This window comes from Spodoptera frugiperda, chromosome 19, assembly GCF_023101765.2.
Source record: "Spodoptera frugiperda isolate SF20-4 chromosome 19, AGI-APGP_CSIRO_Sfru_2.0, whole genome shotgun sequence".
In the NCBI taxonomy this organism is placed as follows: domain Eukaryota; kingdom Metazoa; phylum Arthropoda; class Insecta; order Lepidoptera; family Noctuidae; genus Spodoptera; species Spodoptera frugiperda.
Window position 1 is genome coordinate 7,800,956 of NC_064230.1, and position 25,426 is coordinate 7,826,381.

General features: G+C 37.2%; 5 protein-coding genes across 9 annotated transcripts; 1 reads left to right on the top strand and 4 right to left on the bottom strand.

Annotated features, from left to right (window-relative positions):
• The first annotated feature begins 155 nt into the window (after positions 1–155).
• On the top strand, positions 156–6,635 carry LOC118281182 (zinc finger protein 26-like). Its single transcript, XM_035601736.2, has 2 exons — positions 156–387; positions 1,440–6,635. Exon 2 carries the CDS (start codon positions 1,485–1,487, stop codon positions 3,816–3,818), a length of 2,334 nt encoding a protein of 777 aa, XP_035457629.2. The 5' UTR covers positions 156–387; positions 1,440–1,484; the 3' UTR covers positions 3,819–6,635.
• An 843-nt stretch (positions 6,636–7,478) lies between these two features.
• LOC118281216 (DNA-directed RNA polymerase I subunit RPA49) lies at positions 7,479–8,671 on the bottom strand. The gene has a single exon (XM_035601780.2). The coding sequence runs from the start codon at positions 8,572–8,574 to the stop codon at positions 7,498–7,500; it is 1,077 nt and encodes a 358-aa protein (XP_035457673.1). The 5' UTR covers positions 8,575–8,671; the 3' UTR covers positions 7,479–7,497.
• Positions 8,672–9,190: 519 nt separating this feature from the next.
• On the bottom strand, positions 9,191–12,133 carry LOC118281175 (zinc finger protein 62-like). Its single transcript, XM_035601678.2, has 4 exons — positions 12,034–12,133; positions 11,363–11,508; positions 10,909–11,030; positions 9,191–10,424 (listed from the first exon to the last, which is right to left on the bottom strand). Exons 1-4 carry the CDS (start codon positions 12,046–12,048, stop codon positions 9,625–9,627), a joined length of 1,083 nt encoding a protein of 360 aa, XP_035457571.2. The 5' UTR covers positions 12,049–12,133; the 3' UTR covers positions 9,191–9,624.
• Positions 12,134–12,950: 817 nt separating this feature from the next.
• Positions 12,951–15,379, bottom strand: LOC126911798 (histone-lysine N-methyltransferase PRDM7-like). Its single transcript, XM_050700656.1, has 3 exons — positions 15,282–15,379; positions 14,868–14,944; positions 12,951–13,049 (listed from the first exon to the last, which is right to left on the bottom strand). Exons 1-3 carry the CDS (start codon positions 15,355–15,357, stop codon positions 12,951–12,953), a joined length of 252 nt encoding a protein of 83 aa, XP_050556613.1. The 5' UTR covers positions 15,358–15,379.
• A 1,397-nt stretch (positions 15,380–16,776) lies between these two features.
• LOC118281209 (exopolyphosphatase PRUNE1) lies at positions 16,777–24,951 on the bottom strand. Of its 5 annotated transcripts, none has more exons than XM_050700753.1 (9): positions 24,787–24,951; positions 23,294–23,574; positions 22,622–22,747; positions 21,705–21,874; positions 21,005–21,125; positions 20,171–20,300; positions 19,316–19,471; positions 17,319–17,477; positions 16,777–16,962 (listed from the first exon to the last, which is right to left on the bottom strand). In XM_050700753.1, the coding sequence occupies exons 1-8, from the start codon at positions 24,820–24,822 to the stop codon at positions 17,322–17,324; spliced, it is 1,176 nt and encodes a 391-aa protein (XP_050556710.1). In that variant the 5' UTR covers positions 24,823–24,951; the 3' UTR covers positions 16,777–16,962; positions 17,319–17,321. The 5 variants fall into 5 exon arrangements, with proteins under 5 accessions (XP_050556710.1, XP_050556709.1, XP_035457666.1 ...); XM_050700752.1 differs by lacking the exon at positions 17,319–17,477 and adding an exon at positions 18,535–18,693; XM_035601773.2 differs by lacking the exon at positions 17,319–17,477 and adding an exon at positions 18,535–18,693 and having other exon boundaries at positions 24,659–24,806.
• Between the last annotated feature and the right edge of the window lie 475 nt (positions 24,952–25,426).

The following is a 25,426-nucleotide window of genomic DNA, read 5'->3' on the forward strand; positions in this document are numbered from 1 at the left end:
GTCGCATTTTTCTTATCATTGTTTTTGATCAGAAATTTTAACTATTTTGAACAATAAATAAATTCTGGAACATGACGAATGTAAACAAAAATACAATATAAAGATGTATTTAAATAACAAGATACTTGGAGGCTGAAGAAAATAGCAAAAACATTAAAATAATATTTTCGAAATCGTTACGAATTATGTCAACATCATCTTTCAATTCGAGTTTTCATAGTACTATGGCATCAACAAAATTAATAATTGCATTTCGCAAGGAGTTTGATTATTTACGAAATAACAAAAGACCAGACAATCTGTCAGTGGTATTGTTAAAATAATGTGTTATGAAACGAAAGAAATAATAATATCGTGATGGTGAAAGTCACAAAAATGGATTTAATCGTGAGTTTTATTTTCATTTATTTTTGTGCTAAAAATTCTTTAATAATTCGTTTTCGATCTAGTATAAAGTTATTTCGACACCACAATTACATCTAGTTGGTCGTGGCAAGATGTTTTATAGTAAAACAGGTACTAACTAAAGAAATATTATAGTATTTAGACACCTTGTTTAAACCATGAAGTATAAGCATAAAATTTACAACTTACTAAGTTTCTTTACTCCTTATAGTATTTTTTACTGTGGAAAAGTATTATATGTAAGAATCCAGGTCATGATCTTGCTTTGTGTTAAATTGTATGTAATATGATTGAGTAGTTTCACTTAAAATTAAAATATGAACTATTAAAACATAGATTGTAGGGGAAACCTTGTTCATTTGGTTTTCTAAGTCACTATAATATAGTTATTTACTTGCTAATAAATCAGCTTAACAGCAACAGTCCCCTGCTGAACTATGCGCCTCTGCTACTTAAGAGTGTTTTACAATCTCAGTCTAGTTGTAAAAACATTGTTTCAATCTTATTGCTCAGCAGTTTTTCTTACAAACTTGACAATGAGGCAGTCTCACCCAGTACACCCATTATTTCACAATTTTTTTATGGTATTAGCTGGTGAACGAACATTGACACCCGAAACACCAGAAATGTTACAAGTGCATTGCTGGCTTTTAGGGGGTTTGGAAATTAAAGATTGTTGGGGAATCGGGGATTGAGAACGGGGAGAAATTAGGCCTCCAGTAACCTCACACATACAACGAAACACAAAAAGATTGTTGGGGAATCGGGGATTGGGAAGGGGAGTAATCGGGCCTCCGGTAACTTCACTCATGCAACGAAACAAAATGCTAGTGTTGTTTCATGTCGGTTTTCTGTGAGGCTGTGGTATCACTCCGGTCGAACCGGCCCAGCAGTGCCGAAGCATGGCTCTCACACACTTGCGTTTTTTTTAACTATGAATGTATGCACTAAATCACAATACTCATTTTTCTTTTCAGAATGCGTTGTTAACATGTTAACAAACAGCTTTTAATTTAAAACGTCTCTCATTTCAGATCTAAAACATCAAAATAAACGCAACAGAAAAGAAGAATCTCAAAATGTACGCCAACACTTTAGACTTCGTATGCGATTACTGTTCGCGGACTTTTACAAGGAAATATAATCTCCAGACTCACATAGAAAACTGCCATATCAACTCGTCATGTCGATGTGATATTTGCGGGCAAAACTTCGGCAGTTTGGCCGGCGTACAACAGCATATGTCGAGAGGACATAATAACTATAACCAACCATTCCCAGAATGCGAATTATGCGGTCGAATCTTCACCAGAAAACAGAATATAGTATCACATATGATCACCGTGCATTTACAAGGCTTGGGCTTTGAAATTCGATGCAGATTGTGCGAAAAAACTTTTACAACTGAACGCAATTTGAAACGGCATATGAATCAGCTTCATAACCCAGACGTTGAGTATCCTACGTGCAATGATTGCAATAAAATCTTTAAAGGAAAACAGTCTTTAATAGCTCATATACAATCCGTACACAATTCTGTTGAACGAGACCTTGTAAAGTGCCATTTGTGCGAAAAAGTGTATACGAATAATAGAAATTTGAAACGACATATAGAAATGTTTCATGGAGAAAAGGGGGAGTTTAAATGCGATATATGCCCGAAAGTTTACACGTCGAATCAGAGTTTGCGTCGGCATGCAAGAACGAGACATAGTTCGGATAATCAGGAGCATTTAACGTGCAATTTTTGTTGCAAAGTTATTGTAGGAAGAGATAATTATGACTCCCATGTACAATACCACCATCAGACTTCTGAAATTGAGTCTCGGAATGCGGAGTATCAATGCGAATCGTGCGATAAATCATTCGATGATGAGCCTTCGTTGCGACGGCACGTAAAAATAGAACATTCATTTAAATCCTTTTACAAATACTGCAAAAAGTCCTTGTTGAAACAATACGGAATGGATTCGAATAACATATATGCTTGTGAGTTCTGCGAGAATTCGTTTTTGACTGTATACGAGCTGAAAAACCATATGAGAGTCAACCACGACACTGAATACTCTCTATCAACTTGCAACGTGTGTTTTAATAAGTTTTTCAGTAAAGAGACAATGACTGCTCATAAAACTGTCTGTCTACCGCCTCCGAACGTAAACTCCTGCGCACATTGCGATAAATTATTCACAGATATATCAAGCTTAGAGTTTCATACGAGAATTTTCCATCCACAAGCCCAAATCGCAGATTCGAATATATCTTCGACAAATATCGACGAAGATTCGGTATCTTTTAAGTGTAAGCACTGTGATAGGATCTACTACAGTGATCGGTCATTGAAACATCATATAAAGTTAAAACACACAACAGATGAAGAGGTAGAATGCGAGCTTTGCGGTAAAATCTGCAGCAACAAATACTATTTGGCATCTCACATCAAAATCGTCCACAATAATGACTCTTGGTCCCGGTGTGAATACTGTGATAAACAATTCAAGTCTAAAAGAAATATTCGAAGGCATGTTGAGTATACGCATTTGGGAATGCAAAGGCATAAGTGTATTGAATGTGAAACGCTTTTTAAAGAGAAAAGGAGTTTAAGAAAGCATGTTCGGACTAAGCATCCGAACTCAACAGCGTTCCCACAGTGTCATATATGCCAGAAACGCTTCGAATCTGCGAAGTCTTGCAAGATACATCTAAAACTGTTACACTCTTTCAACATGAATACGTTTCCATGTCATCTATGCTCAGTTTCGTTCAGCAGTAATGAAGCTTTGACTATACATTTGCAAACGAAGCATTTGGCTGAAGATCAAATTTATAAGTGTGAAGAGTGTAATTTAGTTTTTAAAGGGCAAGAGAAGTTTGATGCCCATAATGATGAATATCACGTCAATTTGGTGCCAAATATAAAGCAGAAGGTTTTACCGAGATGCATTTTATGTATGAAAGACTTTAGTACGCGGAAAACTTTGAAGAGACATATAAAAAAGTTTCATACAGATTTTGATGTGGACGAACTCGCAACCTTTGGATCGCGACGGAGAAGTTTTGCTGTGGACTGCGAAAATTGCATAAAACATTTCAACGACGAATTCTACATTGATATTCATAATAAACTAAAACACTTAAGAGATTCGGTTATTTTCAAATGCGAATACTGTTTGCAGTCGTACAATTCACTAGAATTTGCTATACAGAGGTATAAAGTGATAAATTCGGATCTGTCTAAGAGTAAAATGATTTTGAGTGAGTTATGTACGGCAGAAATGAGCGAGGAAGAGAATGATGTGTCCAATTTTGGCGCCTTCCATGATATGTTACCGGAGAGTACGACTTTGGATGTGAAAATGGAGCTGCATGATCTTATTGAAACTCAGGTTAAAGTGGAACCTCCTTCTCCGTAGATACCACATCTGTAATGCCTCTGGTGATGTGGGTATTAATGGGTGGAGATAATTACTTCCTATTAGGCGATTCGTCTGCTTTTTTGGTCATAAACTCATACAAAATTTTGCCTTTATTAGGATACGGGTCGTCGAATAAACCAACCAATCAGAGCACCGATCGCGCTCTCGTTTCGATTACTTTAAACATAAAGCAAACTCGTACTAAGGGTACAAACCTTTTGACACAAAAGTGAAACACCAGAGGCGTTACAAGTGCGTTGCCAGCCTTTTAGGGTTAGGATTTTAAGGGTTCTTGGGGAATTGTGGATTGGGATGGGGGTGATCGGGCCTCCGGTAACCTCACTCACACAACGCAAGCGTAATTTAACGTCGGTTAACTGTGAGGCCGTGGTATCACTCCGGTCGAACCGGCCCAGTATTGCCGAAGCATGGCGAGCCCACCCTTAAAAGATTCACGTTTATCAGAGAGCACAAATGGTTGAATTGATAAAAATGCATGACAGATAATATGCTAAGTTATTTTACTAGATTCTGATATCCTAAAAACTATTAGGTATTTAAAATTATATTATTTTGTACTATGTATAAAGTCGCAGGTTCGATTTCTATGTTGTATAGTATTTTTATAATTAATATTCGACGACGACCATCCAGACGGATGGTCGTAATGCAAGTATCTATTGGGTTTGATTTCTGTTTCTGTCATAGTGTTAAAAGGTCGTATACTATTTTATAGGACTTGATAATATGTTACATATTAGTAATTACAAACGGTTAAAAAAATATTTTGTATACAGATAAGAAAACAAAAGATAGTTTCAATACAGAGACAGTAGCTATTGTTATACTAAATTGTACGCTTTGTAAAGAACAGTGGCGTAGCGTGATTTGGCGGTGTCCCGTATAAAAAATTGTTTGGGGGCCAATTAGTTATACCTTTTTTTTTTTGAGGGGGGAAATTATCCAATGACTTTCCGGAACAGCGAGCCCGTATTTGGGGGAATTATGATGACGTTATTTTTCCTAAAATTGCTGCCAACTTTTCAACGCATGCTTTACGTTAAAGAGGAATTGATTATTTGGACTTTTATAATTTCTGAAATGTAATAAAAAATTGGGAAGGTTTTTATTTTTTGCTTTAGCACGTTGGGGGTCCGGTAGATACAGCGCTAGCTACGCCTCAGGTAACGAAGCCATATCTTTTGTAACTCAATCGGATCTACACAACCAATGGTTACTGTCTCTGCACTGAATATATCTTTATTTTCTTACCAACTAAATAACTAAATTGACTATACTCTGCTTATCCCCTCTAGGGATTAAATGCATATTTTGTTGTTTTTAAGTTTTGACTGAAATATCATAAATAAGATACTCAATGTTAAGGTTAAGTTTATTTTAATATATTGTACCTACCTATATGTATTACTAGGTTCTACCAGTGGCACATCACTGATCAGTGCAAGAGGGACGGAGCTATGTAGGTTGTATAGCTCCCTCCCTCTTGCACTGATCAGTGATCGACCATTCTGACACAATTGTAATAGCAGACTAAGGCCCCAGGTCGTACCCTGTCTGTATATAAAATTTTATCAAAATCTGTTCAGTAGTTTCAGCGAGATTGATGGACAAAGAAACTTTTTTTGTACACTCATTAGTTTTATTTTTATCACAATAACAAAGTAACAAAATTTCGCGCGCGCTATTTCGCATAATCGGAGGCGGAGGACAAGTAGTTACTACTAGGTAGGTATTTTGGAACTATACGCGTGCACGCTAATGAAATTTTGTTGTTTTGTTATTGTGATAAAAATAAAACTAATGAGTATACAAACAAAGTTTCTTTGGGAAAGTTGTTTGTAATCATGAGTACAATCACATGTTTAAATATCGTTCACTAATTACCAGTCACCCTATACAATGTGATAGGGGCGAGACTTCTAACCCGTTAAGGCTGAGTTCTACACCTAATTTTATCGACGAAAGTCGGGGGTCGAAGTGGTCGAATCCCCTCCCCCTAAAAGTTATGGCTATTTTAATATTTTTTTTACTTTTTTTGATATCAATAGTTGTATGCGTCGTAGAAACAAAAAAAAACGACAAACGGTAGCTAATAACCTTGGCTAACTAATTCATTACTTTTTTCATATGTTTGATAATGTTTTGGTGAGAAAAAAAATCATTTGTGAATTATTTTTACCGAAAAAATCACTATTTTTCAATATTTTCAATTAAGGGTTCAACCCCCCATATTATTTTTTTTGTCCATAAAATTAGATGTAGTACTCAGCCTTAACGGGTTAGAAGTCCCACGCCTATCACATTGTATATACACCAATAAAGGTTTTTACCGTAAGCAGTAGGTATATAAAAAATAAAATTCACAGTATTATAATTATTCTAAAATCTATCTTATTTGTCTGTACAAAGAGTCGAAATTTATGTGTATATGGGAACATAGAAGAATTATGGAATATATTTTGTATACAGATCTATTTTTAAGTTAAAATGTGTGATGTTTATGTTAAAATTTTTAATATTGACTGAACGTAGAGTTAATGATAATTAATTTTGAACTTTAGTTCTGTAGGCGTAAAGTCCTTTTTCCTTTGACACGAAAAATATAATAAAATTTTGTCATTGAAAAATATATGTTAAGTAAATGTAATAAAGACGTTTTTTATTTAATTTCTTTGACATGTAAAGAGTGAAGAGAAGATCTGTATTATCATAATATTTTATGTTTTACAATGAAATGTTTATAAGTTACATAATAAAATATAATAATTAGAAGTATTACAAGCAATATCTATAAATGTGGTTTTATTTTCTTAATTTAAAATCAACTGCCTCGATGGTCTAGTAGTCGCAAGCGCACCTGACCAACTCTCTCAGTCAGGTGCGATTCACAAGTTAGTTAAAATCATGCATCTTTTTTTTTTGAGGGGGAAATCCTCCAATATCTTCTCCTGCATTGGGTGAGGCAAAAACGGGTGTCGGACTAAAAACCACCCCTTTGCCTCTCCTGCTTTGAGCCGGAGCCCCGATATCCTTTTACGTTGTCCGTAACATCAGCCCTACTGGGCCCCATCTGTGGTGGTCTGGCTTGTGATAACACCCTAAGGGACTAGTAACAAAATTGAAGAGGCGCTACATTTTATATGTATGTGCACTGCAACTTGTCTGTTTATGGAACGGAAGGCGTTGGCACAAGGGTTTGGAAATTGGTTACTGCGCTATGTGAAACAGGTTCGATCGTATAGCAAACTCGTACGAGAGTAGGTACTGTACAGCACAGTACTCTCGTACGAGTTTGTTTTACGTTTAAAGTAATCGAAACGAGAGCGCGTTCGGCGCTCTAATTAGCTAGCAATCAGGAATTAACCAACAAATCAGGGGCTTTAATATGAGTCTGTGTCTTTAAACGAGCGCTTTCGGCGCTGTAATTGGCCGGCTCCGAAGAACCAACTAATCAAAGCGCTGAACTCGCTCTCGTTTCGATCTCATTAAGCGTAAACTCGTACTAAGGCCCCAGAATACCGAATGCGTCCTTGTTTTGATCTCGTTAAACGTAAAGGAAACACGTACTAAGCCCTGTGTACTATTCGACTGAGGGATAGCAAAAAATAAAACTAAAAAAGAAATAAAACAACAAAATACAATGTCAAACTTATATTTAAAACTTAGTACTTTTCCTTCTCAACGCCGGTCTACTTAACGGTAGTTTTAAATGAGCCATCTTCTTCGTTCCAACCGTTACTAGAGTAGCACCGGTCAACGCTACCTTAGACGTAACAGTCCGTTGAGTCAACTTCAATTCCTGACACAAATCATTGAAATTAAACTTATAATTATTCAACAATAAAATGAACACTAATGCATGACATAACGATTTATCTTTAAACTGCGGTGACCGTCCTCGTTTCCCATTTGCATTACTAAGAAAGTTTTTCAGTACAATATCGTTTAAAGTCACGGAGTATGGACACGCTGCAAAGTTTTTGCGGTTTATATCTTTCATTAGTGTTGCGTATAATTGTAGTAGTGTTTGTGCATAAACAAGTAAAACAGTCTGTTTTTCAGATAGATCTTTAGTTGCCATAGATTTTAAGAACGGATGAAGCTCGGTCAAGTAATTTGTTCCTTGGATTTCGGAATAGATCTTTTCACGCTGTTCCGGAGTCAATATAGAGTCAATATCGTAAACGTCTTCGACTTTAGTGGCTTCTCTGTTTATAGGGGGTATGTAGAATTCATCAGAATCGTTTTTATTGTAAGAAGATAGATCTAGTTGGTCTTCAGTGACACTTTCAGTGACATTTTGCATTTGTTCCGTAACTGTATCGACATTAATCTTTAATTTCTCGCGTTGTTCCATTATCTGTTTATGTTTTTTCGATCCGAACTTCCTACTGAGCTCTAAATAACTATTTTCCATCACTTCTGTAGCGTCTAAGTTCGTTTGTAAGCAAGGTTTTAACTCGACATTACCAACTTCGATTAATCTCACTTTCCCAGTTGTTTTGTCCCGCGCTAGTATTAAAGTCCTCCCTAGTTCCTCTTGTTCCTCCTCCCCGCTGTATATTAAGTCGCATAGCTCCGTTGCAACAGTCTTCTTACCAGTTTTTTCGTCTTCTAATAAAACGCAATCGCTTGTCTTAAATTTTTGTGTTATGTAACCATTTTGGAAGCTTACAACCATTGGGTATACGCTCTCCTTTGGGTAGACTTCGTCTATATGTAATTGTGGCATTGTTTTATTTATTATTTTTCTATTAAACAGGTCACATGTGTATGTTTACGAAACTTTCGCGTGAAATATTGAGGTTAGAGTTAAATGTCAAAGTGATAACAAATAGAACCACAGATTGTATAACTGTTTGCGTTTTGTTGCAATATGTGATGAATTTCGAAAGCCAATGGTGAATTTAAATTAATAAGTAATATTATTAATACAAGTATTCACTGTTTCTGTTTCGATATTAAAGAGAAATAACTAATTTGATAAGAATGATTTTTAAGCAAAATCTTTTTTAATCCAGTTATAATTCGACTAAACATACTTATCTTACGCTTCGCCAATTTTTCTTATCATCTGCATACCTAATCAGTACTAAGTGCAGAAAAAATATTATGATAAAATTGATTTTTGAAATCCCTCAGATAGACCTCAAACATAAACTGAATATTTTTCGAAAATTAAATGCCATAATATGATTGCAGTGTTTGTTATAAATGAAATTTACGTTTGTTTTAATATTTATTTATTATTCTAATAACGTAACAACAATAATAACAATCATTTGTGCTTTTAAAATAACAAGTTCATCATTTTATTCTTAATTAATTAAATCAATCATAATCAGACTTTTGCATTTTTTTCAATTTAAAATAATATTTATTTAATTTGATCATAAAAACTAGATATTCAAATGTATTAAACAAAATTAGCTAGATAAAAACAAAATTAGCCAGTTACCTTTTGGACTAAAAACGAAAGGTTCACACTGGCACTATCTAATGAGATAAAATATAGTACCATTCGATGACGGTGAAAACATAGATATTAAGGTAAATGGACTGTAATTTAAAGAATTCTAACGTCTAACGTGCACTATTAATTACATAGGCGTAGCCAGGTTTTAGTATCGAGGGGGGTTTCAAGAAACTAAAACGAACAAACCTACATAACCCTTCTAGCTAGTAAAATTATATCTTAACTTTTCGGAGGAGGGGAGGTTTGTACCCCCAAAACGCCCCATGGCTACGTCTATAATAAATTATGAGTTTATTTTTAAAAGCATTACTTTCCCGAATGCACTGTACGGCGATGCCTCAATAGACTATAACTGTGTAACGTACTAAACTGGCACAAATCACACATAAACTTGACATTCCTATGTTTTTTTCTATGACTATCTATAACACTTCTAGACGTAGTTTTGAACCCACATATTTGGCAAATCTTTTCCGATAACCCGATTGTGGACTTAACTTTGACTGTAGTTACCGGATTTTCATGTTTTGCCCGATGAGACCTAAAATTTCTCCCATAACTAGTCTTAAATTCGCATAGATCACATGAATATTTATAAATTTTTGTATGAACACTTATATGTTGGCTTAGTGCGTATTTTTTAAACGTTTTATATGGGCAGTAAGAGCAGGAAAATCTATTAGGATTTAAATGCATATGTTTGTGACTGGAATAATGCTTTTTGGACACAATTTTTTGACAAATTTCGCATTTTTTTAACATTTTTTCAGATTTTTCTTCTGAAGTATTATTTTGGAGTTTAGTTTCTGAGATAATTGTAGGTTTAGAAGGATTTTCGTCGTTTATTTTGAAGAATTGAAAGTTTTCTACAGATACTTGGTCCATAGGTTTTCCAGATTCTTCGATGTCTATTGGAGTATGGTCTTGTACCGTATTTTCTAGTACTGTAGTGTTTTCTGTATCAATATTTTTAATTCTAATTTCAGATAAAGGTTGGTTTGAATCATTATTTTCAATTTCTTCGTCAATTATATCGAAATTTTCTTCAGTTAGAGACTCTTGAGATTTCGTTGATGTCGTTTTGGTCAGAAGTGGTTTTGCTTTACCTGTGACGAGAATAAAACAGTCATTACTCATTAGTACAAAACAGGCACTTAAACAAAACGGTTTTTTTTTTTATATAGGTAGGTTCTTAAAATGTTCACTATTATTTCTGTCTTTAAGGATACTTTCAATTCTTAAGTCTAATACTAGGATTTTCGCCTGTATCATTGGTGTCTTTACAAACATACAAATTAATAAATACATCATCATGTTAATCATGAGTACAATCACGTGTTTAAATATCGGTCACTAATTACCAGTCACCCTAAATAGACCCAGAATATAAGTTTGGGATCACAAACAGAGGTATTTAATACAGGAATTAAACCCACGATACAGGTGATGTTATATTACTAGGAACTGGAGCTATTTTTATCGTTGGTCAGTAAGAATAAGAAGTGAAAATATAACAAACAAACAAACTAACTAACGCATATAAAATATTAATCAATTATGTAAGTAATAAATAATAATATTAAAACGTACGAGTAACTTCTCCATAATATTTAGCATTGTTGTATTTAGTCAAGTTGATATGCAGAGCGTTTGCAAACTCACTGCCGTAGAACACCATCAACTCAGTAAAACGAGGTATTATTTTTATTGTTCTGAAATATAAATATAAATTATGATTAACTAGTTTTTACTTAATGAAAAAAAGGAATCCATAGTATTAATAGAGTGATTTCAATCCTCTCGCCTGCGATACAGAATTTTTCTAGTGCAGAATAACTTTATGAGACCAAATCTAGTTATTATATTTTAGTATTTTTTAATTATAAATATTTTTTTATAGTTTTTTATTAATTTCTGAAACTTGATCGTTACATTTTTAAATAATGAATTATAAAAAACATTTAAATAAAAAACGCTAGCCTACTCAAATTCCTTATTGGATTCAGGATAAAAACTATGAAAATAAATGACAGAATTTCCGTACCTATAATACAACTGCCCTTTATACTGATAAGCCAGTAGATTCTGTTCCTTCCAGTGTCTAGCGCAGTTGACATATCGCATCCAGTTGGAAGAGTTACCGTCTGCCGCGTCTATTACATGGGACCGGCGGTTGTAGTCACTATAGATCTAGAATTTCATAAATTGTATAAAGAGCTTTAAAAGTATCTGCCACGGCTTTAATGGGAGACAGAGTTGTGTTTGAAGATTACAATAGTGAAGAAATTTCGTTGGCTGCCTCGTTGGCCAAGTGGTTGCAAGTGCGACTATCGGGCAAGGGGTCTCGGGTTCGATTTCCAGTTTGGGCGAAGTATTACTGGGCTTTTTTCGGTTTTTCAAAAATTTCTCATCACGGAGTCTGGAAACGTGATATATCCCGGTATATGGCAATAGGCTCACCATAGCACACCATAGGCTCTCCACCTTTTTATTACATGAAACTTACAACATAAATTGTGAAAAGTGGGTGTAAACAGTGGCATTACGTGCCATAATGTGTACCTCTGCGTACCCCTTCGGGCCTTCGGGGATCTAAAAGGCGTGACGATATGTAATGTAAGAAATTTCGTACTTTCGTACGCAATTTTATTCGTATAGTTGGTTTTCCACGGACTCGAGTCCGTGCCCTTGTCATACATACAATAATATAGTTACCTGCCAACAATACATGGAGTCCACATCCTGTGTGCGTTGTCCACGGTATGGTCCAAAGCGTACCCCACGGGGTAACGATAAAGTACTAAACACACCTAGACCAGCGCCTAGAGGAGGTTAACAGAGATGGTAAAGAATTGTTAAAGGCTGTCCACTTTATATAAAAAGTAAACTCATACCTCTGTCCCATAGTACACAATATCAGTTTCTATAGTACGAGTTTGCTTTACATTGAACGAAAACAAAACGAGAGCGCGTCTGGCGCTCTGATTGGACGGCGCGAATGAACCAACCAATCAGGGTCCTTAGTCTGCTATTACAATTGTGTCAGAATGGTCGATCACTGAGCAGTGCGAGAGGGACGCAGCTATGTAGGTTGAATAGCTCCGTCCCTCTCGCACTGCTAAGTGATCGACCATTCAGAGCGCAGAACGCACTATCGTTACGAAACGAAAAACAAACTTCTACTAAGCCCTCGGCAGAGGGAAACTCACCTACAAATCATGGCAACATATCTTTCACTTACAACAGCCAAAGACTTTTTAAATGCGTACTCTCACACTTGGATATATGGGGGAGTTTTAAAATAAATTATTTAACATAATTATACATAACACATTATCGTCAGAGTCGCGGGGAACCAGTGGATGCAGGTGGCGGCTTGTCGTTCTACGTGAACTAAGGGGGAGGCATTTATTCAGCAGTGGACGTCTTCCACCTGATGATGATGATTATAATTGATGATGATTATAATTGATGATACATCACACTCAGACCTACAACGGGACTAAAACCCTCTACAAAATACGCAGCACTCAGTTACCAGAAGCTTAACAACTCTGCCTACGGCTCAGTTATCCGCCTTTCATTCTCATTCCTACACAAGCGATAATTATCTTGAATACAGTTTACACGAACTAACCTGGTATTATAGATGGAGCTATGTGCAGGAACACATTGGGTATAGTGAGCGCAGCGCGAGGTACGTAAGCAGGAAAGCCAGTCTTTGCTGGCACCTGTATTTAGAAAGGATAAAATATAAAAATTCTGATGTAAGTACGTATTACATAATGTGTATAAAGTTGATGTTTGTAACTTGTGTATTGCAATAGATACATCCTCAATTACATGAACATCTATACATATAATAAAATCGTAGAAAAGTGCTGTCTGTACATTGAAAATAAAAATAAAAAAAATAGCAGGGGTTATTGTTATGTCGATGTCGAACCCAAAAATGTAATTAACTTTTCTTTTGTCTGTTTGTCTGTTTGTCTGTTCGTCTGTGCGCGCTAATCTCAGAAACGGCTGATCCGAGTTGGATGCGGTTTTCACGAATATATTGTGGGATGCTTAAATTTACATTTAGTGTTTGTTTCATGTCAATCGGTTCATAAATAAAAAAGTTATGTCAAATTAAAGAATCACGTCGAACATTCTATGCTTATACCATTAATCTCCGCAACTATTTGACGGATTTGGTTGAAATTTGGTACAGATATAGTTTAGAACCTTAGAAAGGACATAGATATATTTTTATTTCAAAAATCAAAAAATAAAAATAAGAAATAAATTATTTATAAATAATTCTATGTTCATGACTTCGGTTCATGTTATTGTTTTAATTTATCGAAAAAAAGTAAATAAATAGTAAAAAGGTATGAAAAAAATAATATCAATATAATAAAACATGCTCTAACGGAGTATAGATAATTCTATGTCGATCGTTACACGACTTCGGTTCATGTTATTGTTTTAATTCATCGAAAAAAAGTAAATAAATAGTAAAAAGGTATGAAAAAAATAATATCAATATAATTAAACTTTTAGTACAAAGAAAATGCCCGAACGGAGTATAAATAAATAATCCAAGTTGTCTTTATCCTCGATAGATGGCGTTGGGATCGAAATAGATCGCGCTATGGTTTCGTTACATTCATTTGGTTGGGTATCGGCCGAGCGCTTCGGTACTATCGTAGAAAAAGTGTATTATCAGTCGTATGATTATTTGTCTGTAGTGGTCCTGCTGTTTCGTATATTCTAAATTGGTTTCGTTGTATTTGTCAATTAATAAGTTTATTTGTTGGGTTTTCCTGGTTTTTTGGTTAAACTATTTAACGTAGGTTTAGTTTGATATCGATTATTAGTAGTTACTGTAGTTAGTTTTTTTAATAAAATTGTAAGTCTAATTTTTTTTTTAATTAGATTAGATTTAAGTCGTTTCTTTTAAATTATTTAGTTTAAGCTTGGTTATTATAGCATAGAGGATAGGTTGTAATATAGTTTCTTTTTTAATTGTTATAAATTCGTAATTCGTAGCTTTCTTTAGTTTTAAGTTAGTTTAAGTCCGTTTTTAAACTATTTTTTCAATGCCCTAAGTGAGTATACATCTATTAAATTCAAACGCAGAGCAAAAATCAACATAATGATATGTTGATTTTTGAAGAGTTCCCTGGAATATCTTCCACATCTCATTTTTGAAGAGATCCCGCGAGATCGGGAACTATGTGGTTAAAACCAAAAATTTGCCGGAAGTCACTATTCCACGCGAACGAAGTCGCGGGCAAAAGCTAGTTATAACTAAATAACTAATGAGTAATTTAACTGGTAAAAACTGAGTGTTATGTTGCACGATTACACCTTTGCCTAATCCTTCCGAGGATTATTAGCTGTCATGTTTTGTTATTTAGCCTTTGGCGAAACAGAATACCATTGTGTTCTACGTAAATTACCTATGGTCAAAATGTCTTTGAGTGTCATGAAAAGCCCGCCAAAATATATTTTGTTTCAAAGTTTTGTTTACATTATGCAGTTAATTAATAATTTTACTTTACCTTATTATCAGGCACGACCAGTAACGGCCCATGTATAGCGCAGTAGTCGTACACGAAGTCAGAGCATTCTTCACAATCTGCAATTACCGTATTTTGGTTTTATAAATATTGTCTAAGTCCCAAGTAATAGGACCCCCTATTACATGGGACTTATAACACAAAGGGTGAAAAATGTGTAGGTATGTACAGCGGCATTACGTGTCGTAATGTGCACCTCTGCCTACCCCTTTGAAGATAAAAGGCGTGAAGTTGCGTTTCAGAATCAGTAATTAGATGAATATTAAAATTTTTGTTTCTTGAAACAAAAATATATTCCCGCGTTATGTTTTGGCGGGAAAATGTCACGTATTGAAATTTTTTCTTTACGTTTTAACTTTAAAATAATATTTATTTACCTATCAAAAGTATACTCACATAAATATTCGTCGAATTTTGGTTCGTCAGGCTCGTAATAACTCAGTGGAGTCCTCTTACGCAGATTAAAAGGCATATTTTAGTTAATACTTAAAAATAATAAGAAGATAATATTTTGTAGATTTAAATTAGTTTTTTTTTTCTGAACAAAAAAAATTCTAACTCATAGACAATTATTCCTTTTTTTATTAACTTCCCGCGATACTGAATTACTTTTTTTCTGTAACTGTGACCATATTGAGTATTATTTTTTTATTCATTTATTTATTGGGTTACTGTTAAATGGGGTGACATTGTTATTAAGTGTCTGACACCTCCCGCCTCGCCCAAGTTATTGGAGGATTTTCCGCCCTTAAAAAAAGACCCAATTTCCAAATGTACTTATACACAAAATCATATTTTTTGTTCAAATTATTGTTATTTTTATTATATTTTGTAGAGCGAATTTCTAAAAAGTATAAAGGGTAAAATAAAACAAACATCCCCTTGTAAACAACAAACTGTAATAACAGATCACAAGACTGCACGGAACCGGTGCAGCGCCGGCATGTACTGCTTGCGGGACGCGCTGAGGGTCCGCTGCCGGTAGTAGCGGCACTGCGGCGCGGTGCCCAGCTGTTCCACGTTTTCTTGAAGGTTTGAAGGTCGTATCGGTTCGGAAATACCGCCGACGACAGCTCATTCCACAGTTTTACATACCTATATACGCATGACGCGTAGAAATGGCGATTTTACTCCCATTCCTAAAACTTTGATTCGCTGTATCTAAGTATTGTTTTCTTATATTATGACAAAATAAATAAAGAATACGTGTCTAATATTTTTTTATTGGCTAACTGACGGACTAAATAGATTTTTAATTTTCATACCCTCTCATCATCCATTTTTTTGAATGTACTTACTTACACACAAAATCATATTTTGTGTTCAATAGTTCAATAAAAGCTTCTAGAGCGAATTTCTAAAAGGAATAAAAGGAGAAATAAAACAAACATCCCCATTTAAACGACAAACTGTAATAACAGATCACAAGACTGCACGGAACCGGTGCAGCGCCGGCATGTACTGCTTGCGGGACGCGCTGAGGGTCCGCTGCCGGTAGTAGCGGCACTCCGGCGCGGTGCCCAGCTGTTCCACATCTTCTTGAAGGTTTGAAGGTCGTATCGGTTCGGAAATACCGGCGACGATAGCTCATTCCACAGTTTTGCTGTGCGAGGCGGAAAGTTGCGCGAGAATGGATAGGCTAGAGCGGATCCGGAGCTGCGGACTGCCTAGCGGGTTACCGGGGCTCCGGCTCGAAAAGCAAGAGTAGGAACAGGGTGGTTTTTAGTCAGTAAGAGTCTGACACTCCCTCTCGCCTCGCCCAAGGCGGGAGAAATCACTAGATATGGCTCAATTTTCAAATGTCATTTTTCACAAAATCATAATTTTGTGTTCAATAAAAGCTTCTACACAGAATTTCGATACAGATAAAGGGTGAAATAAAACAAACATCCCCTTGTAAACGACAAACTGTAATAACAGATCACAAGACTGCACGGAACCGGTGCAGCGCCGGTATGTACTGCTTGCGGGACGCGCTGAGGTTCCGCTGCCGGTAGTAGCGGCACTCCGGCGTGGCCAGCTGGTGGGGGGACAGGCCTAGGGAGGGGGAGGTGTAGTCTTCCAGGAATTTACTTAACTGGAACAAAATTTGGTAAGATTATTGGAGCTTAGATTTTTTTTTATGAAATAAGCCGGTAAACGAATAAACAGATCACCTGATGGTAAGCGATCGCCTTTGTTGGTTAGAAATTTAAGGTTTGTTGGAGAATCAGGGATTGGGAAGGTTCTTTCGGTGTTTTACGTCGTGTTTCTGTAAGGTCGTGGTATCACTCCGATCGAGCCGGCCCATTCGTAATGTGGCATGGACCTCTGAGTTAGTTTTGAGATTTAAAAAATCATTTTTTGTTCAATAAAAGCTTCTAAACAGAATTTCGATACGGATAAAGGCAAAATAAAGCAAACATCCCCATATAAACGACAAACTGTAATAACGGATCACAAGACTGCACGGAACCGGTGCAGCGCCGGCATGTACTGCTTGCGGGACGCGCTGAGGGTCCGCTGCCGGTAGTAGCGGCACTCCGGCGTGGCCAGCTGGTGGGGGGACAGGCCCAGCGGGGGGGAGGTGTAGTCTTCCAGGAATTTACTTAACTGGAACAAATGGGAAGATTATTGTGTATAAGTGAAACAATTGCTAAGGACTACCCAGTCCTTAGCAATTGTTTCACTAATTAATCATTTAATGACTCTGAGAATGGCGGTTAGTGTATTTTTTATGGTATAAGCCGGTTAACATCCGGATCACCTGATGGTAAGCAATCGTTGCCGCCCATGGACACTTGAAACACCAGAGGCGTTATAAGTGCGTTGCCGGTCTTTTGGGGGTTAGGAATTTAAGGGTTGTTGGGGAATCGGGGACTGGGAAGATTGTTTTACGTCGTGTTTCTGTGAGGTCGTGGTATCACTCCGGTCGAGCCGGACCATTCGTGCTGTAGCATGGACCTCTGAGTTTGTTTCGGGATTAAAAAAATCATTTTTTGTTCAATAAAAGCTTGCAAACAGAATTTCGATACGGCTAAAGGGTAAAATAAAACAAACATCCCCATATAAACGACAAACTGTAATAACAGATCACAAGACTGCACGGAACCGGTGCAGCGCCGGCATGTACTGCTTGCGGGACGCGCTGAGGGTCCGCTGCCGGTAGTAGCGGCACTCCGGCGCGGTGCCCAGCTGTTCCACATTCCCTTGAAGGTTGGAAGGTCGTATCGGTTCGGAATCACCGCCGACGACAGCTCATTCCACAGTTTTGCTGAGCGAGGCAGAAAGGATCCGGAGCTGCGGGCTACATAGCGGGTTTACCGGGGCTCCGGCTCGAAGAACAGGAGTAGGAACGGGGTGGTTTTTAGTCAGTAAGAGTCTGACACTCCCTCTCGCCTCACCCAAATTGGGAGAAGAAGTCATTGGACGATTTCCCCCCCTTTAACACTTAAACGCCATGGTGGTCACCGGTGACCGACGTTAGCGGAGGATTTGCCTTCAACAGTTTTCTATTAGCAGTCAGACCTAAAAAAAAGGGCCCAATTTTCAAATGTACTTACAAAAACTCAATATTTTTTGTTCAATAAAACCTTCTACACAGAATTTCGATACGGATAAAGGGTAAAATAAAACAAACATCCCCTTGTAAACGACAAACTGTAATAACAGATCACAAGACTGCACGGAACCGGTGCAGCGCCGGTATGTACTGCTTGCGGGACGCGCTGAGGTTCCGCTGCCGGTAGTAGCGGCACTCCGGCGTGGCCAGCTGGTGGGGGGACAGGCCCAGCGGGGGGGAGGTGTAGTCTTCCAGGAATTTACTTAACTGAAACAAAATTTGGGAAGATTATTGGAGATTAGATTTTTTTATGGTATAAGCCGGTAAACGAGCTTACGGACATGATAACCGGAACACCAGAGGCGTTACAAGTGCGTTGTCGGCCTTTTAGGAATTTGAGGGTTGTTGGGGAATCGGGGATTGGGAAAATTGGTACTTAATTGGGCCTCCGATAACCTCACTCACCCAACGAAACACAACGCAACCGTTGTTTCACGTCGGTTTTCTGTGAGGCCGTGGTACCACTCCGGTCGAACCGGCACAGCAGTGCCAAAGCATGAGTTTCGCAAACTTGTAACGCCTCTGGTCAGTGCCGGCGTTAGGGGGGGGGCGTGATGGGGCGATGGCCCAGGGCGACAAATTCTGGGGGGCGCCGATGCCGCCGCCGATGGGATCCGCGAAAAACTAACACTTGATATTGCTTCCCTCAAGTGGGCGCAACAATATTTTCGCCCTGGGTATCACTGGCCCTTACGCCGGCACTTTCTCTGGTGTTTCAAGTGTCCATAGGTGGCAGCGATTGCTTACCATCAGGTGATCCGTCAGCTCGTTTACCGGCTTATACCATAAAAAAGCAAGTCTTTAATATTGCTTCTATAAATATTCTTACCAACACAGCTTTTTGTGGATTACTATTGGAGAAGACAGCGATATCCCTCTTCAGGCCTTCACTTAAATCCATACCCAGGAGAAGAGCGACGTCACAGTTAGTTTGAGTCAGGGCTTCGGACACTGCCTTTAAAGCTTCAGGACGATTTAGGAACTCCTGTAAACATAGTATTTTAATTAATACTAAAACTTTTAATTTTTTTACAGCATTGGACACACTTTTTCTTAAATCGTCATTAGATGAATAGATACTTAGGGTATACTAGAGTCATCTAGGGAGCCCCCTTATCAGAGTAAGTGTGCTTTTCCACCAGAGATGTGCTATGTAGCTATGCTACGAAGATGTAATAGCTAAGCTGTTAAACATTGTGACCGTTTCCAACGATTTTAAGCTATGTAGCTGTGCGAGGAAGCGCAGCTCGAGTATGTATCAATAGTAAGGAAGCCATCATAGCATGCATTTTTTCATATAAAAAAAACATAGCTGGGTTCGTTTCCAGCAGTATTACTAAGCTATGTGTACCAATGAATATCATTGGTGGAAGCCAAAGGCATCCGCAGCAATGTAGCATAGCACGTCTCTGGTGGAAAAGCACCTAAATCGGTTGGACAGCTGAACTGCCACGCAAAAGGTTTGCATTTCTCCTCCCGGGTAGAGCAAATTTGACCAGGGGGCTTATCCTAAATATTGAGAACTAGCTACTTTCACCCGCTCTGCTTGGCTCCTATTGGTCACAGCGTGATGTTTTATAGCCTATAGCCATCCTCGATAAATTGAAAATCCAACACAAAAATAATTATTCAAATCGGACCAGTAGTTTCGGAGATTAGCGCGTTCAAACAAATAAACTCAAACCTCCACCAATATAGGAAAGCTAGGCACGAGCACATTTCCGACAATCTTCACATCTTTCCTCAACAGCTGGGCCGCAGACAGCTGCGAGACGTCCGTCCTAGCCGCTAGTAATGTGGTCAGTTGTTTTTCCCTGAGGACAAAATTAAATATTTAATATTAAACGCTTGTTTTAAAATTAAATTCTTGGGGTAAACGTGTTCTAGAGTGGAGACCGCGTGTAGGCAAGCGTAGTGTAGGGCGCCCTCCAGCTAGGTGGAGTGACGATATCCGCACCGATGGCTGGTAGTGGTTGGATGCGTAGAGCTGAAGATCGAGCTCAGTGGCGTGCCATTGGAGAGGCCTTTGTCCAGCAGTGGACGAGAACAGGCTGATGATGATGATTAAACGCTTCGTCTGCGTTGCCGGGGTTAAAAAGTATGTCTTTATAATAACTATAGTGAGACATACTAAATTAATTAAAAATCACGGTTTACTCTCGTACATTAATGGAAAAGCTCTACTAGTTTCGAGTCACAGAGGGACTCTTCATCATGAGCAGCGTGCGCAGACGTGTCAACGTCGCGCAGCCTACTATGAAAGTAGTAGAGATTTTCTCCATTAAATAAATTTTTTTTTCTTTCTTTCTTTTCATTAATTAACGTAAGTAATCCGTGATTTTTAGTTAATTTAGTAGCATATGTGTTAATCCAGACCATAGTCTACCCCTGTTTCAAATTTTAGCCGTTTTGACGTGCAGCTCCGGATCAGGCATCAGTCCTACCGGGCCCCATCTGTGGTGGTCTGATGGCTCTTTGATCCCTTTCGCCGTACGCACGGGATTTTAAAAGAACTTACCTCTCTGCTTTGCAATCAGTTGGCTTCAAAAGATTTTCGAGGAACAATGTCATCTCTTCATCATGCGGCGTTCCCTTATTCACTTCTTTAGAGAAATTCACTGTATCCAGTATTATTGTTGCTAGAACAAAAATTTTATATGTAATCATATTTTTTATTTTTCGAAGGGTAACACCTTCTTTTTATCAGTTAGGTTTAGGATGCTCTTCCACCAGTGACGTGCTATGCTACGAAAATGTAATAGTGAAACTATGTGACCGTTTTTAATGATACTAAGCTATGTAGCTGTGCGAGGAAGATGTGCAGCTCGAGTATGCGATGTATCGATAGTAGGAAAACTATCCATAGCACGCAACTTTCCATATAAAAAACATATCTTACGCATATACGGGAACGTAGCATAGCATATCTTTGGTGGAAAGGCACCGTAAGAGTCCCATTTAATAGGTGATAAGCTCATAGACCTATATTCCTTGCTGTTAATAAAAAATAAAAAAATAGAGAAAATGCAATCCGGGAATAGAAACCCTCTTGCTTAGGAGTCGCGCTTGTGATCACTAAACCAACAAGGATAGTAACGCCTCTGGTGTTTTGGGTATCCATAGGCGGCGGCGATTACTTACCATCAGGTGATCAGTCTGCTCGTTTACCGGCTTATACCATAAAAAAGAAGCTATTCTTAACAGTAATACTGGCTTACCATGCAACATCTCACTGCAGACCGGGTAGGCATTGAAGTATTGAACATCTTTAGCCATCAGAGAGCTGAGATCCTTTATCCGCTGCGCCACCAGTGTGCAGCAGGAGCCGACAGTCTCTATCGTGGTGCGAGTGTCCGGCTTGTAGGCCCATCCAGATTTATCTATTGGCCTGGAAAAGAGGAGATTATGAGGACATCTAAGTCATTTTTTTTTTTCAGGGTGGAAAATCATCCAATGCCTTCTTTCGCCAGGGCAAGGCAAGAGGGAGTGTCAGACTCTTACTGACTAAAAACCACCCCGTTCTTACTCCTGCTTGTCGAGCCGGAGCCTCGGTAAACCCGCTAGGTAGTCCGCTCCGGATTAGGCATCAGCCCTACTGGGCCCCATCTGTGGTGGTCTGATGGCTCTTTGCCGCACGCACGGGGGACATCTAAGGATAGGAAGCCCGATTCCCCTTTTATTTTTTATGGTATTAGCCTCTAAACGGCGGACCACTTGATGGTAAGCAATCGCCGTCGCCCATGGACACCTAAAACACCAGAGCCGTTTTCGGCCTTTTGGGGATTAGGAATTTAAGGGTTGTTTGGAGATTCGGGGATTGGGAATGGGGTGTAATTATTGGGCCTCCGGTAACCTCGCACACAACGAAACAACGCAAGCGTTGTTTCGAGTCGGTCTCACGGTTTTGCATTTGTTGGAAAGGTCTCGGGCTCCATGAGGTTTATAGCAATGAAAATTCAAGAGAAAAGCGGGTTTGCTATTAATTTCTAATTATAAATTTGAAATCACCAACCCGCATTGAGCAAGCGTAGTGATTAATGCTCAAACCTTTTCCGTGTGAGAAGAGGCCTTTAGTCAGCAGTGGCCACTTATAGACTGTTGATGTGATGTGAATGAGTGTGTGTGTCATACATACCTGTGATCAATGATCTCGGTGACATACTCGGCTAAGAAACTGTCTTTGTTCGCCAAAACGTGATGATCCACCAACACTACCTTCGATTTTGTACTCTTCAGTAACTGGGGTAAGTCGTAATCGTCTCTGAAATAATAATAAAAACACATAAATATAGCTATTTATATGTAAGTAGCTGTTGCTCGCGATAACTGCGTAGAATAATGACATGACAGAATTTACGAATTTGTTTTTTTTTTCTAAACTATAAGTAACTTTGGCGCTATTCGTTAGTACATGAGCCACCAATAAAAGTCCCGTCAAAATCGGTACAGTAATTTTAGAGATTAGCCGGAATAAACGGAGACACAGACAGACATAAATTGTAAAAGAACATAATGTTGGATGTAATAAAAAGCGGTTATTTCAATATTACAAACAGACACTCCATTTTTATTTATAAATCTAGATAACAAAATTCAATAAAACTACGACTCGAATTCAAGTCATACAAGGCTTGAAAGAATGGTCAAATGCTCGCGTTTGTCGGCAGAGGGCGCGTCGCGAATGCAAGTTCAAGTGGTCGAGTGGTTGGCGACTTGGCAATTGAACCCGACATTTTATGATCGGTACTCGCACTTACGACCACTCAACCCAACAAGATAGTCTTACTAATATAAAAAAATAAATTACCTGTATACCAAATCACCAACATTAATCCCTTTCTCTCGAAACAAGAAAGCAACTTCAGTTTTCAAAGGAAAATCATTTCTATCAACATTTAATATTGGCAGAAATATTTCATCCTTATAATCCACAGATCCATCCCTATACTCCTTGGTGCAAACCTTACATTTCATTTCATTGTGTTGCCAGTATAAAAAATTGGCAAAAACTAGGCAGCTGACTGCCGAGTCTAGATCACAGCTTTCATTGCCAATTACTATTGTTAATTCGCTGTATTGTTTTGTTTTCTGTAAATAAAAGATAATACATATTAATAAAGTAATAATTAATAACATCATACGTTTTTAATTCGCCATGAGGCAGGCAGTGGGGCATTTATACAAGATAACATAACACCTATTTGATGTGATTTTATGCTTCACCAGGTAATCAAATCTTAGACCTCTTGCCCGCCAGGCAATATTAAAATCACTTTTCTAATAATATATATTTTTTTTATTGTTATGGCAACAATAATCTTTTAATTCAAGGCTGAATAACTAGTGACCTTTGCCACATACATCTAAGATATGAATAGAAAAAAAAACAACTAAGGTTATGGTGATAAAAAGTTAGTATAAGAATTTATTTGAGTCATTTGAAAAGGAAATTTATTACTTCTATTATAAAGTTTATTATTGAATGTAAAGAATTAAGTTTTCTTTAATGATGTAAAAATCATTCCAGTATCATTAATTACTAAATTAATATTATGATGGCTCATGGTTGAGAAACTTCCATAAGTATCAAAAGTAACAAAAATCTATTTTATAATAGGTTGTATAACTGTGTTTAGTCTACATATTTAAGATCTATATTGGAAATAGAACCGTGTTATTAAGGGTGCGAATAGAATATGCTTGGAATTGCTAAGTTAACTATATAATCCAATTTTAATAAGTCAGAAATTAAAGATAACTTACTACAAATAGAAAAAAAAATGTTAGTTAGAACAAGTTCCATTATTAATTCAATTTAAATATTAATGATAAGTGTAGGATGCACTTATTTATGTTAGAAATATTGAATGAAACAGTATAAACCTGGTACCATTTTTTAACCCAGTGACGAAGCTAACTAAGAATCTTTCCAAACTAACATGGCCAAAATCAGGCAAAGGTATTCAATCATTATGCCAATAAGTAAGTAATTATTATTTATTTCATTTCCACACATATTACATTATTATAGACTAAGACCCACAAAACCGTTGTAATGGTTTGACTGTGGGGTCGTTGAATCTCTATGTTAGAATGTTAAACATACCAAACTACTTACTAAAATTACTAACTAAAACTGCTAAATATTGAAATTATTACACAAATATAATACCTAAACTGTGTAGGGCTTCGATATTAGAGTAATTCCAAGTCGAATTCTCTTTGCGAAGTACTTTCGTGGATTAAAACTGGGCAGTCTTTATATAGAAAAGCTATGCTGACAAGAACGAAAAGCATTACCAATTTTGTAAGAGTTGAACCGATATATTCTTCCATTTTTGTATATTAATGTTCAGTTAGAAGTTTTAAACGTCTTTCTAAACAGTTTGAGATGAACTAACCCATTTTATTTGGTATTTTCAATGGTTTGTTTTGATAGATCTGTCAATATGTCAAATTGAAGTTGACGTTTATCGGTGTTGTCGATTTTATGTTTAAATATTTCTACCAATACTTGCATACTACATGCATAATACTTGTATACTACTTGCTTACATATGTACTACAGTTGTAATAATAATTAAAAATTAACCTATATATTACGGACTTAAATTCTAAATATCAGGGACATGAATGATTTTAGTTAGTTTAGTTAGATTTTAGCTACCGTAATGGTAGCATTCGTGTACAGTGGGTAACCTCAATCATCTGTCAAACTGACAGTCCCTAAGATAATGTTGCAATGCTAGAAAAATAATGCAAATATTTAGGGAATTTATTTTACCCACATTCGTTTATTAATTTAGCTTTTCTGTCTGGAATATTTTTCTAAAGTCTTGAAAATTGGTATTTATGTATATGTGCTATTTGTTTCGGATTTCCATTTTGCAACCTCATACGTGTGCCACTCGCCTGCCATCATTCCACTCATTATAGCAGC

What these genes read in the sequence shown, in the direction of transcription:
- LOC118281182 (XM_035601736.2), top strand. Translation starts at nt 1,485, where the DNA reads ATGTACGCCAACACTTTAGACTTCGTATGCGATTACTGTTCGCGGACT.
- LOC118281216 (XM_035601780.2), bottom strand. Translation starts at nt 8,574, where the DNA reads ATGCCACAATTACATATAGACGAAGTCTACCCAAAGGAGAGCGTATAC.
- LOC118281175 (XM_035601678.2), bottom strand. An exon ending in AAAGGGCAGTTGTATTATAG is followed by an intron (nt 11,031 to 11,362) that starts GTACGGAAATTC and finishes TTTATATTTCAG; the next exon opens with AACAATAAAAATAATACCTC. An exon ending in ATATTATGGAGAAGTTACTC is followed by an intron (nt 10,425 to 10,908) that starts GTACGTTTTAAT and finishes TTCTCGTCACAG; the next exon opens with GTAAAGCAAAACCACTTCTG.
- LOC126911798 (XM_050700656.1), bottom strand. Translation starts at nt 15,357, where the DNA reads ATGCCTTTTAATCTGCGTAAGAGGACTCCACTGAGTTATTACGAGCCT. An exon ending in AAAATTCGACGAATATTTAT is followed by an intron (nt 14,945 to 15,281) that starts GTGAGTATACTT and finishes CGGTAATTGCAG; the next exon opens with ATTGTGAAGAATGCTCTGAC. An exon ending in TGGTCGTGCCTGATAATAAG is followed by an intron (nt 13,050 to 14,867) that starts GTAAAGTAAAAT and finishes TTCTAAATACAG; the next exon opens with GTGCCAGCAAAGACTGGCTT.
- LOC118281209 (XM_035601772.2), bottom strand. Translation starts at nt 24,822, where the DNA reads ATGGAAGAATATATCGGTTCAACTCTTACAAAATTG. An exon ending in GTTGGTGATTTGGTATACAG is followed by an intron (nt 22,748 to 23,293) that starts GTAATTTATTTT and finishes TTATTATTTCAG; the next exon opens with AGACGATTACGACTTACCCC. An exon ending in ACTGATTGCAAAGCAGAGAG is followed by an intron (nt 20,301 to 21,004) that starts GTAAGTTCTTTT and finishes TTTTGTCCTCAG; the next exon opens with GGAAAAACAACTGACCACAT.